The sequence below is a fragment of the Balaenoptera ricei genome, chromosome 10 (assembly GCF_028023285.1).
Source record: "Balaenoptera ricei isolate mBalRic1 chromosome 10, mBalRic1.hap2, whole genome shotgun sequence".
Lineage (NCBI taxonomy): Eukaryota > Metazoa > Chordata > Mammalia > Artiodactyla > Balaenopteridae > Balaenoptera > Balaenoptera ricei.
The window spans coordinates 64,140,733-64,153,712 of record NC_082648.1 but is presented as its reverse complement, the minus strand read 5'-3'; the positions used below and the strand labels follow the sequence as shown (position 1 = coordinate 64,153,712).

General features: G+C 37.1%; 1 protein-coding gene across 5 annotated transcripts in view; it reads left to right on the top strand.

The window, feature by feature from the left end:
• Positions 1-12,980, top strand: part of OSBPL8 (oxysterol binding protein like 8) — a 198,125-nt gene that overhangs the window by 173,474 nt on the left and 11,671 nt on the right. For all 5 annotated transcript variants that reach the window (XM_059936549.1, XM_059936550.1, XM_059936553.1 and 2 more), the window contains 3 exons: positions 259-395; positions 2,031-2,216; positions 2,546-2,633. In XM_059936549.1, the coding sequence (XP_059792532.1) occupies positions 259-395; positions 2,031-2,216; positions 2,546-2,633 (411 nt within the window). The remainder of the gene's footprint in view (positions 1-258; positions 396-2,030; positions 2,217-2,545; positions 2,634-12,980) is intronic.

Genomic DNA, 12,980 nt, shown 5'->3' with positions numbered 1-12,980 from the left:
AAACTTGTGAAATCTCACAAACTTCCTGTGCAGTCAACCAAGTTTTTAAATGAAAAGTATTAGATATTTAATCTTAATGTTTTTATAAGAATGAGAAGAGATTTGGGGCTTTTAGAAAAGTGCTAGTTATATTTGTTTTAAAAATGTGTTTCACTGTGGGATTGTCAGGAAGAAATTATTATTATATTATTAAACTACAAAATTCCCTTTTAAATAAAGATAATTCTCTACATTAATTTTTAATTTCCTTAAATATAGGATAGTGAAGTTTTTATTACTGACAAAAAGACTGATAATTCAGAGGTTTTCTGGAATCCAACACCAGACATTAAGCAGTGGAGATTAATAAGGCACACTGTAAAATTTGAAGAGCAAGGAGATTTTGAATCAGAGAAGTAAGTATACCACTTTTCAGCTCACTTCATGAAAATCAAAGAGTATTTTTTTGTAATCGCTCAACAGTATGGTCACTTTTCTCTGTTTTAATTCAGCAAAATAGTTCAGCATTTGTGGGATGATACAAGATACAAGTTTTGGTGTATGTGAATGTCAAATAGTTATAACACAAATCATGCTGCTCTTCTGCAGCTCTAAACTAAAACTTCCTATTTTTTCCTTTCTCTTCTTATCTGCTCCAGGGCTTATTTAAAAAAAAAAAAAGAAGAAGAAGAAGAAACTTTTTTGTTTGCATAAAATGGTGGGACTAATGATTCTTGGTTTTTATCTGGCAGCTGTTTTCTAACCTGGGTTAGGCATGTAGAACTTTAGGCGAAGTGGTACAAAATCTACTTCTGTTTTATTTTCTAAAATACAAAAATCACGCCACTGGATGTGCAGGCTTCTAGAGGACTTATATTAGTTGGGGACTAATTAAGGCCATAATTTATGTTCTTAAATCATGAAATTCTTCCTGGATCTCCTATACTTTTACACCAAAAATATTGTATACATATTGCCCAATCGTATTCTTCTATTTCTTTCCTTGTGTTAGGAGAAGGGGACTGCTGTGTAAAAGACACTCTACTAGGTACTTTATACACATTATGCAGTTTAGTTCTCACTACATGTTTCCACATGCATATCATTCTCTTCTCATGAGGATTCAAGTCCACGTGCACTTTCCTTCTGTACTCAAAATTGAGGTTTTCAAAGATGGAAGATTACGTACGCACCAGTTCTAAAAATTCTATTTCAGCTATAACCACATGATGCTCTCCATCCAGAGTGAAACTTTGCGAAGGCATATGACAATTTTTGAGATGTGGGTATAATTTAATGTATTTTAAAGATGAGGAAAATGAGTCTTAGACAAGATAAGTAACTTTAAGTTCACCAGCCAAGAAGTGGCAGATCTAGGATTAAACCCAAGTCTATCTGATTCCCTAGCCTTTATTCTTTGAGCCCAACATGCTATCTTCCCAGATAGGTAGAATACAGATATATTTTTAAGTATCTAATAAAAAACTAAACTTTAGTAGGGGAAAAGATTTTACCTCAGTATTTTTTTCTGCTAAATCAATGGTTCTCAACACTGGCTGCACATTAAAATCACCTGGGAAACATAAAAAAAAAAAAAAAGCCATACTTGGGCCCACTCCCGGAGATTCTGATTTTTTTTAATTCCCTGACAAATCCTACACCCAAGGTTGAGAAACATGGCAGTATACTTCTGGATCTTTGAGGCCAGTGGGTCCTAAACAGTAGATACAAGAATCATCTGGGGAGCTTGTTAAAAATGTAGATTCTTGAGCCTTCATTACATTTCTACCATTGTGGATCAGAACCATTCATTTCCATATGTTTAAGAACCCATGTAATAAATTTCTCTGGCCAAGAAAATAAATTGGTCTCCACTGTCTCACTCTATTCAAGGCATCACTTTTTATATCTTGACTTGTTTCTAAGCATCCGAGCATAAGCTTTGTCAAAAGCTTACATGGCATCATTTTCTCTCAAGGGGACTCAAGCCTATTCTATGCAGATTTGATTTTCTGTTGTTTTTTTCAATATTATTTTTGCACATGTATTAGACTCTGGCAGCGGGTAACTCGAGCCATAAATGCCAAAGACCAAACAGAAGCTACTCAAGAAAAGTATGTTTTAGAAGAAGCTCAAAGACAAGCTGCGAGAGATCGGAAAACAAAAAATGAAGAGTGGACTTGCAAGTTATTTGAACTTGACTCACTCACAGGAGAATGGCATTACAAGTTTGCAGAGTAAGTAATTAAAAATTATATTACAAACAGTATCTCATAGTTTTTTGCCTTCATTTCTAGTTTTTTTTATTGTTAGTATGAATAGTTTTTAAATTAAGCAGTATGTGTGAGATTTTACCCTTGATGTTCCATTCATTATAAATTTGACTCCACGATAGTAGTTAGCCTATAAAATAAGCCGAGAATCAGATTAGATATGACATATCTTAATCTTACAGCTAAGTTTATAATTACCAATGAAAATCTAATCATAGAGTAGAAAGTTTTTTAAAAAGTTTCTGAGCATTTTGCTTAGTCATTAAACAAGTGGTGTTTTTTCATTTATGTAGTACTCGACCTTGGGATCCACTTAACGATATGATACAGTACGAAAAAGATGGTGTTATCCAGACCAAAGTGAAACATCGCACTCCAATGGTATGTAATAAAAAAGTAACTAGACCCTGCTCTGCATATAAATTTTTAAAATTCTTAGTATCTTTGGTTACCAACCTTTAAAATTTGGCTCCACAGTTTAAAATTTCAGGTCAGAAAAATGATACAGTAGGGAGCTCCAAGCTCTTGTGCCCCCAAAGAAACATAAAAAATCAAGCAGAAACTGTCATAACCAAATTTGCCTGAACTCTGGAAAACACTCAGAGGTTTGCAGCAACTAAGTGAGAGCTGAATCAAGAATCAGGTGACTTCAAAGCAGCGAGAAGGCTTTATGGCATTTTTACTTGCTCTTGTCCTAATGCCTCCCTGGTGCAGTGGCAGTCTTGAAGGGTCCCCACATTCCCAGTGTGAGCCCTGGTTCCAGAGGGAGTAGAGTAGACCTTGTTAACAAATTGCTGTGTATGTCTTTTTTTTTTTTTTTTTAAACATCTTTATTGGAGTATAATTGCTTTACAATGGAGTGTTCGTTTCTGCTGTATAACACTGAATCAGCTATACATATACATATATCCCCATATCTCCTCCCTCTTGCATCTCCCTCCCACCCTCCCTATCCCACCCCTCTAGGTGGTCACAAAGCACCCAGCTGATCTCCCTGTGCTATGCAGCTGCTTCCCACTAGCTATATTACATTTGGTAGTGTATTTATGTCCATGCCACTCTCTCACTTTGTCCCAGCTTACCCTTCCCCCTCCCCGTGTCCTCAAGTCCATTCTCTATGTCTATATCTTTATTCCTGTCCTGCCCCTAGGTTTTTCAGAACCTTTTTTTTTTTTTTCTTAGATTCCATATAGATGTGTTAGCACACGGTTTTTGTTTTTCTCTTTGTGACTTACTTCCCTCTGTATGACAGTCTCTAGGTCCATCGACCTCACTACAAATAACTCAATTTCGTTTCTTTTTATGGCTGAGTAATATTCCATTGTATATATCTGCCACATCTTCTTTATCCATTCATCTGTCGATGGACATTTAGGTTGCTTCTGTGTCCTGGCTATTGTAAATAGAGCTGCAATGAACATTGTGGTACATGACTCTTTGAATTATGGTTTTCTCAGGGTATACGACCAGTAGTGGGATTGCTGGGTTGTATGGTAGTTCTATTCTTAGTTTTTAAGTAACCTCCATACTGTTCTCCATAGTGGTTGTATCAATTTACATTCCCACCAGCAGTGCAAGAGGGTTCCCTTTTCTCCACACCCTCTCCAGCATTTATCGTTTGTAGATTTTTTGATGATGGCCATTCTGACTGCTGTGAGGTGATACCTCACTGTAGTTCTGATTTGCATTTCTCTAATAATTAGTGATGTTGAGCATCCTTTCATGTGTTTGTTGGCAATCTGTATATCTTCTTTGGAGAAATGTCTATTTAGGTCTTCTGCCCATTTTTGGATTGGGTTGTTTGTTTTTTGATATTGAGATGCATGAGCTGCTTGTATATTTTGGAGATTAATCCTTTGTCAGTTGCTTCGTTTGTAAATATTTTTTCCCATTCTGAGGGTTATCTGTTTGTCTTGTTTATGGTTTCCTTTGCTGTGCAAAAGCTTTTAAGTTTCATTAGGTCCTATTTGTTTATTTTTGCTTTTATTCCCATTTCTCTAGGAGGTGGGTCAAAAAGGATCTTGCTGTGATTTGTCATGGAGTGTTCTGCCTATGTTTTCCACTAGAGTTTTATAGTGGTTTGCCTTACATTTAGGTCTTTAATCCATTTTGAGTTTATTTTTGTGTATGGTGTTAGGGAGTGTTCTAATTTCATTCTATTACATTTAGCTGTTCAGTTTTCCCAGCACCACTTATTGAAGAGGCTGTCTTTTCTCCATTGTATACCCTTGCCTCCTTTATCAAAGATAAGGTGACCATATGTGCATGGGTTTATCTCTGGGCTTTCTATCCTGTTCCATTGATCTATATTTCTGTTTTTGTGCCATTACCATACTGTCTTGATTACTGTAGCTTTGTAGTATAGTCTGAAGGGAGGGAGCCTGATTCCTCCAGCTGCATTTTTCTTTCTCAAGATTGCTTTGGCTCTTCAGGGTATTTTGTGTTTCCACACAAATTGTGAAATTTTTTATTTTAGTTCTGTGAAAAATGCCATTGGTAGTTTGAGAGGGGTTGCCTTGAATCTGTAGATGGCTTTTGGTAGTATAGTTATTTTCACAATGTTGATTCTTCCAATCCAAGAACAAGGTATATCTCTCCATCTGTTTGTATCATCTTTAATTTCTTTCATCAGTGTCTTATAGTTTCTACATACAGGTCTTTTGTCTCCTTAGGTAGGTTTATTCCTAGGTATTTTATTCTTTTTGTTGCAATGGTAAATGGGAGTGTTTCCTTAATTTCTCTTTCAGATTTTTCATCATTAGTGTATAGGAATGCAAGAGATTTCTGTGCATTAATTTTGTATCCTGCTACTTTACCAAATTCATTGATTAGCTCTAGTAGTTTCCTGGTAGCATCTTTAGGATTCTCTATGTATAGTATCATGTCATCTGCAAACAGTGACAGTTTTACTTCTTCTTTTCCTGTTGGATTCCTTTTATTTCTTTTTCTTCTCTGATTGCTGTGGCTAAAACTTCCAAAACTATGTTGAATAATAGTGGTGAGAGTGGAAAACCTTGTCTTGTTCCTTATCTTAGTGGAAATGGTTTCAGTTTTTCACCATTGAGAACGATGCTGGCTTTGGGTTTGTCATATATGGCCTTTATTATGTTGAGGTAGGTTCCCTCTATGCCTACTTTCTGGAGGGTTTTTATCATAAATGGGTGTTGAATTTTGTCGAAAGCTTTTTCTGCATCTATTGAGATGATCATATGGTATTTCTCCTTCAATTTGTTAGTATGGTGTATCACATTGATTGATTTGCATATATTGAAGAATCCTTGCATTCCTGGGATAAACCCCACTTGATCATTGTGTATGATCCTTTTAATGGGCTGTTGGATTCTGTTTGCTAGTATTTTGTTGAGGATTTTTGCATCTATGTTCATCAGTGATATTGGCCTGTAGTTTTCCTTTTTTGTGGCATCGTTGTCTGGTTTTGGTATCAGGGTGATGGTGGCCTCATAGAATAAGTTTGGGAGTGTTCCTCCCTCTGCTATATTTTGGAAGAGTTTGAGAAGGATGGGTGTTAGGTCTTCTCTAAATGTTTGATAGAATTCGCCTGTGAAGCCATTTGGTCCTGGGCTTTTGTTTGTTGGAAGATTTTTAATCACAGCCTCAATTTCAGTGCTTGTGATTGGTCTGTTTATATTTTCTGTTTCTTCCTGGTTCAATCTTGGATGGTTGTGCTTTTCTAAGAATTTGTCCATTTCTTCCAGTTTGTCCATTTTATTGGCATATAGTTGCTTGTAGTAATCTCTCAGGATCCTTTGTATTTCTGCAGTGTCAGTTGTTACTTCTCCTTTTTCATTTCTAATTCTATTGATTTGAGTCTTCTCCCTTTTTTCCTTGATGTGTCTGGCTAATGGTTTATCAATTTTGTTTATCTTCTCAAAGAACCAGCTTTTAGTTTTATTGATCTTTGCTATCATTTCCTTCATTTCTTTTTCATTTATTTCTGATCTGATCTTTATGATTTCTTTCCTTCTGCTAACTTTGGGGTTTTGTTGTTCTTCTTTCTCTAATTGCTTTAAGTGTAAGGTTAGGTTGTTTATTTGAGATGTTTCTTGTTTCTTGAGGTAGCGTTGTGTTGCTATAAACTTCCATCTTAGAACTGCTTTTGCTGCATCCTGTAGGTTTTGGGTCATCGTGTTTTTATTGTCATTTGTTTCTAGGTATTTTTTGATTTCCTCTTTGATTTCTTCAGTGATCTCTTGTTTATTTAGTAGTGTATTATTTAGCCTGAATGTCTTTGTATTTTTTACGGATGTTTTCCTGTAATTGATATCTAGTGTCACAGCGTTGTGGTCGGAAAAGATACTTGATACGATTTCAATTTTCTTAAATTTACCAAGGCTTGATTTGTGACCCAAGATATGATCTATCCTGGTGAATGTTCCATGAGCATTTGAGAGGAAAGTGTAATCTGCTGTTTTTGGATGGAATGTCCTATAAATATCAATTAAGTCCATCTTGTTTAATGTATCATTTAAAGCTTCTGTTTCCTTATTTATTTTCATTTTGGATGATCTGTCCATTGGTGAAAGTGGGGTGTTAAAGTCCCCTAGTATGATTGTGTTACTGTCGATTTCCCCTTTTATGGCTGTTAGCATTTGCCTTATGTATTGAAGTGCTCCTATGTTGGGTGCATAAATATTTACAGTTGTTATATCTTCTTCTTGGATTGATCCCTTGATCATTATTATGTAGTGTCCTTCTTTGTCTCTTGTAGTAGTCTTTATTTTAAAGTCTATTTTGCCTGATAAGAGAATGGCTACTCCAGCTTTCTTTTGATTTCCATGTGCATGGAATATCTTTTTCCATCCCCTCACTTTCAGTCTGTATGTGTCCCTAGGTCTGAAGTGGGTCTCTTGTAGACAGCATATATATGGGTCTTGTTTTTGTATCCATTCATCCAGTCTATGTCTTTTGGTTGGAGCATTTAATCCATTTACATTTAAGGTAGTAATCGATATGTATGTTCCTATTACCATTTTCTTAATTGTTTTGGGTCTGTTATTGTAAGTCTTTTCCTTCTCTTGTGTTTCCTGCCTAGAGAAGTTCCTTTAGCATTTGTTATAGAGCTGGTTTGGTGGTGCTGAATTCTCTTAGCTTTTGCTTGTCTGTAAAGGTTTTAATTTCTCCGTCAAATCTGAATGAGATCCTTGCTGGGTAAAGTAATCTTGGTTGTAGGTTTTTCCCTTTCATCACTTTATGTCCTGCCACTCCCTTCTGGCTTGCAGAGTTTCTGCTAAAAGATCACCTGTTAATCTTATGGGGATTCCCTTGTTATTTGTTGCTTTTCCCTTGCTGCTTTCAATATTTTTTCTTTGTATTTAATTTTTGATAGTTTCATTATTATGTGTCTTGGCCTGTTTCTCCTTGGATTTATCCTGTATGGGACTCTCTGTGCTTTCTGGACTTGAATGATTATTTCCTTACCCATATTAGAGAAGTTTTCAACTATAATCTCTTCAAATATTTTCTCAGTCCCTTTTTTTTTCTCTTCTCCTGAGACCCCTATAATTCGAATGTTGGTGCGTTTAATGTTGTCCCAGAGGTCTCTGTGATTGTCCTCAATTCTTTTCATTCTTTTTTCTTTATTCTGCTCTGTGGTAGTTATTTCCACTGTTTTATGTTCCAGGTCACTTATGCATTCTTCTGCCTCAGTTATTCTGCTACTGATTCCTTCTAGAGAATTTTAAATTTCATTTATTGTGTTATTCATCATTGTTTATTTGCTCTTTAGTTCTTCTAGGTCCTTGTTAAACGTTCTTTTATTTTCTCCATTCTATTTCCAAGATTTTGGATCATCTTTACTATCATTACTCTGAATTCTTTTTCAGGTAGACTGCCTATTTCCTCTTCAGTTGTTTGGTCTGGTGGGTTTTTACCTTGCTCCTTCATGTACTGTGTGTTTCTCTGTCTTTTCAGTTTGCTTAGCTTACTGTGCTTGGGGTCTCCATTTTGCAGGCTGCAGGTTCATAGTCCCGTTGTTTTTGGTGTCTGCGCCCAGTAGGTAAGGTTGGTTCAGTGGGTTGTGTATGCTTCCTGGTGGAGGGGACTGGTGCCTGTGTTCTGGTGGATGAGGCTGGATCTTGTCTTTCTGGTGGGCAGGACCACGTCCGGTGGTGTGTTTTAGGGTGTCTGTGAACTTATGATTTTAGGCAGCCTCTCTACTAATGAATGTGTTTGTGTTCCTGTCTTGCTAGTTGTTTGGCATAGAGTGTCCAGCACTGTACCTTGCTGGTCGTTGAGTGGAGCTGGGTCTTAGCATTGATATGGCGATCTCTGGGAGAAGTTTCACTGCTTGATATTACGTGGGGCCTGTAGGTCTCTGGGGGACCAATGTCCTGAACTCGGCTCTCCCACCTCAGAGGCTCAGCCCTGACACCTGGCCAGAGCACCAAGACCCTATCAGCCACACGGCTCAGAAGAAAAGGGAGAAAAAGAAAGAAACAAAGAAAAAATAAATAAATAAAATAAAATAAAGTTATTAAAATAGAAAAACTTATTAAATATTTAAAAGTAATATAAAAAAGAGAGCTTAAGAAAGAAGAGACCAACCAAACCAAAAAACAAATCCTCCAATGATAACAAGTGCTAAAGACTATACTAAAAAACAAACAAACAAAAACAGACGTCAGAACCCTAGGACACATGGCAAAAGAAAGCTATACAGATGGTATCACACAATGAAGCATACACATACACACTCACAAAAAGAGAAAAAGGAAAAAATATATATATAAAAAAAATAAAACAAGGAAGAGAGCAACCAAATCAGTAAACAAATCTACCAATGATAATAAGCTCTAAACACTAAACTAAGGTAAACATAAAACCAGAAACAAATTAGATGCAGAAAGCAAACCCCAAGTCTACAGTTGCTCCCAAAGTCCACCGCCTCAATTTTGGGAGGATTTGTTGTCTATTCAGGTATTCCAGAGATGCAGGGTACATCAAGTTGATTGTGGAGATTTAATCCGCTGCTCCTGAGGCTCCTGGGAGAAATTTCCCTTTCTCTTCTTTGTTCGCTCAGCTCCTGGGGTTCAGCTTTGGATTGGCCCCACCTCTGCGTGTAGGTCGCCTGAGGGCATCTTTTGGGAAGTCTGAGGTCTCCTGCCAGCGTTTAGTAGGTGTTCTATAAGAGTTGTTCCACATGTAGATGTAGTTTTGATTTATTTGTGGGGAGGAAGGTGATCTCCAAGTCTTACTCCTTCACCATCTTGAAGGTGCCCCAGCTTCAGTCTACTTGAAAGCAGTGGCCTATAACATCTCAGTGATGGCAGCAAGAGAAGAATCCTCTGAACTCTCCTCTCTGAAAAGGAGGACACCATGCCGTGTGTCAGTGCAGCATACGGGGAAATCCATGGGCGGCATCAAAGTGTCCTTTGTGACTCAGGGGTCTGTCTTTCAAGCCAAACAGCCGTCATGCACAGCACCATGCTCTTCTGAAAATTCCTGCATCCAGGCTTCAAATGCAGAGCTCCATCAGAAGGCTTCTGAGTGTTCCCAAAATCCTGCCTGGCTTCAGCGCCAATGACCTCTCCAGAAGTGGGAAGTACCGGGAGCCGACCTCTCCATAAGGGGGGTGCACTGGGGTCGACCGCTCCAGAAAGTTGCGCGCAGGGCTCTGTATGTCTTTTGTAACCTGTCTGGGGGCTACCTGAAGGATTTATGCAGGGCATGCATCTTTTTTTTTTCTAACTCAGAGCTGAGCCAGAAAGGCTGCAGGCATTGCTTGAAAGTACTACAAGCCAAACTAACAACCTGCAGATACCTGGGGCAAAAGATTACCAATAAAACACACAATAGGCCATGTAAGGCCCAGGAGAAAAAGCTAGGGAGAGGTTCTTTGGGAAATTAGGGCATTGAATAGCCCCATGTATACAGGAGAATCTAGAAAGCCATGAAAATGCCCAAGGCAAGATGCTTATGCTCAGAGAAGACCTGCAAAAACCCTCAGCTTTCACCTTAAGCTAATTTCTAGGCTTGAAATGTTGAAGGAGTGCCCCTACACAGAGCCTGTCTGCTAAGACTAGGAGGGTTTGGGTTTTGGGGGTTTTTTTTGTTTTTGTGTCTTATTTGTTTACCTATTGGTGTTCAAGGAAATCTATGTCAAAATACTAGCTAAACACAAGCTGAGGAACTCAGACTTCAGTGACCATGCACAACAAGGAGAAAAGTCTTTGCAAATATAGTTTGGGAAATTCACTGAACAGATGGAGTACAATAGCCTTCAACAATACAGAAAGCAGCAAACCCTGGAGGAAGTGGAAAATATGATTTCCAGAGTTACCACCTTATAATATTTAGATGTGTAGTTTTCAACAAAGAATTAAAAAGCATACGTAGAGACAGGAAAATACGAACCCATTAAAAGGAACAAAGTAAGTTGACAGAAACCATTTCCGATAAAAGTCCAGACACCAGACTTAGCAAAGTTTTTTTTTTTTTAATAAATTTATTTATTTATTTTTAGCTGTGTTGGGTCTTTGTTTCTGTGTGAGGGCTTTCTCTAGTTGCGGCAAGCGGGGGCCACTCTTCATTGCGGTGTGCAGGCCTCTCGCTATCGCGGCCACTCTTGTTGCGGAGCACAGGCTCCAGACGCGCAGGCTCAGTAGTTGTGGCTCACGGGCCCAGTTGCTCCGCGGCATGTGGCATCTTCCCAGACTAGGGCTCGAACCCGTGTCCCCTGCATTGGCAGGCAGATTCTCAACCACTGCGCCACCAGGGAAGCCCCCAAAGATTTTAAAACAATTATCTTAAGTATGTTCAAAGAGTTAAAGGAAACAGGGACAAAGAACTACAGGAAATCAAGAAAAAGGTATATAGACAAAATCAGAATATCAATAAAGAGAAATTATACAATGAAACCAAAGAAATTCTGGAGCTCAAAAATACAATAACTGAAGTGAAATATTCACTAAGATATTCAACAGCAGATTTGGAGAATGTGGAATGCAAGAATCAGCTAACTCAGAGATTGGACAATTGAAATTATCTAGTCTGAGGAACAGAAAGAAAAGAATGAAGAAAGTGAACAGAGCCTAAGGGACCTATAGGGCACCATCAAGTGGGTCATCATATACATTAAGGGAGTCCCAGAAAGAGAAGAAGAATAGAAAGAGGCAAAATAATATTTAAATAAAAAAGTTCACCAAATCCCCAAATTTAATGAGAGATATAAGTCTATAAATCCAAGAAGTTCAACAAACTTTTAAATAGGATAAACTCAAAGAGACCCCCACACCAAGACATTATAAGCAAACTGTCAAAAGTCAAAGACAAAAAGAATCTTGAAAGCAGCAAGAGAGAAGCAACTTGTCACATATAAGCGATCCTTGATAGGAATAATAGCCAATTTCTCACTAGAAACCATGGAGGCCAGAAGGCATGAGATGACATATTTAAAGTGCTGGAAGAAAAAACTTGTCAAACAAGAATTGTATATATGGCAAAACTGTCCTTCAAAAATGGGGGAGAAATGAAGACATTTCCAGATGAGTGAGTTCATTACCACTAGACCTTCCATATAAGAAATGCTAAAATAGTCCTTCAGGTTGAAATGAAACTCAAAGCTGTATGAAGAAATAAAGATTTTCAGTAGAGATAAATGGATGGGCAAATATAAAAGCCAGTGTTACTGTAGTTTTAGTTTACAACTACACTTCTTATTTTTTACAGAATTTGAAAGATTAAATGAATGAAAAATAATTACAAATCTATGTTATTGAGCATACAGTGCATAAAGGTGTAATTTGTGACAACAAAGACATACAGGGAGGGACAATGGAGCTGTTTAGCAACCAAGTTTTTGTGTGCTATTGAAATTAAGTTGGTATCCATTCAAGCTAGACTGTAATAAATTTAGGTATAAATGTCATTCTCATGATAACCACAAAGAAAATATCTAAAACACATATACAAGAGGAAATGAGAAAGGAATCAAAACAATTCATTCCAAAAAAAATCAATTAAACACGAAAGTAGTAATGAAAAAAATGAAGGTCAAAAAAAGGTATAGGACATACAGAAAACAGCAAAAGGGCAGAATTTCTTCCTTATCAGTAATTACCTTAAGTGTAAATTGATTAAACTCTATTCAAAAGACAGATTGGCAGAATGGATTAATACAAACATGATCCAATTATATGCTGTCTACAAGAGACTCACTTTAGATCCAAAGACACAAATAGAGTAAAATGGAAGGATAGAAAAAGTTATTCCATGCAAATAGTAACCAAAAGAGAGCTGGGATGGCTATACTAATATTGGACAAAATAGACTTCAAGTCAGAAACTATTACAAGAGATAGAAAAAGACATTATGTATTGATAAAAGAGTCAGTTTATCACCATATGTGTACTAATCAATGAAGCCCCAAAATGTATGATGCAAACATTGACCAAATGAAGGAAAAAATAGACCATTCTACAACAATAGATGAACACTTCAGTGTCACTCTCAATAATGAATAGAACATCTAGATAGAAGATCAATAAGGAAACAGAAGTCTTGACCCACACAATAAACCAACTAATCCTAACAGATACATATAGAATATTCTACCCAACAACAACAAATATACAGTCTTCTCAAGTAAACGTGGAACATTCTTCAGGATAGAACATATGTTAAGCCATATAACATATCTAAATAAATTTTTTAAAAATTAAAATCATGCAAAGTATCTTTTCCAGGTGCACTGGAATGAAGCTAGAAATC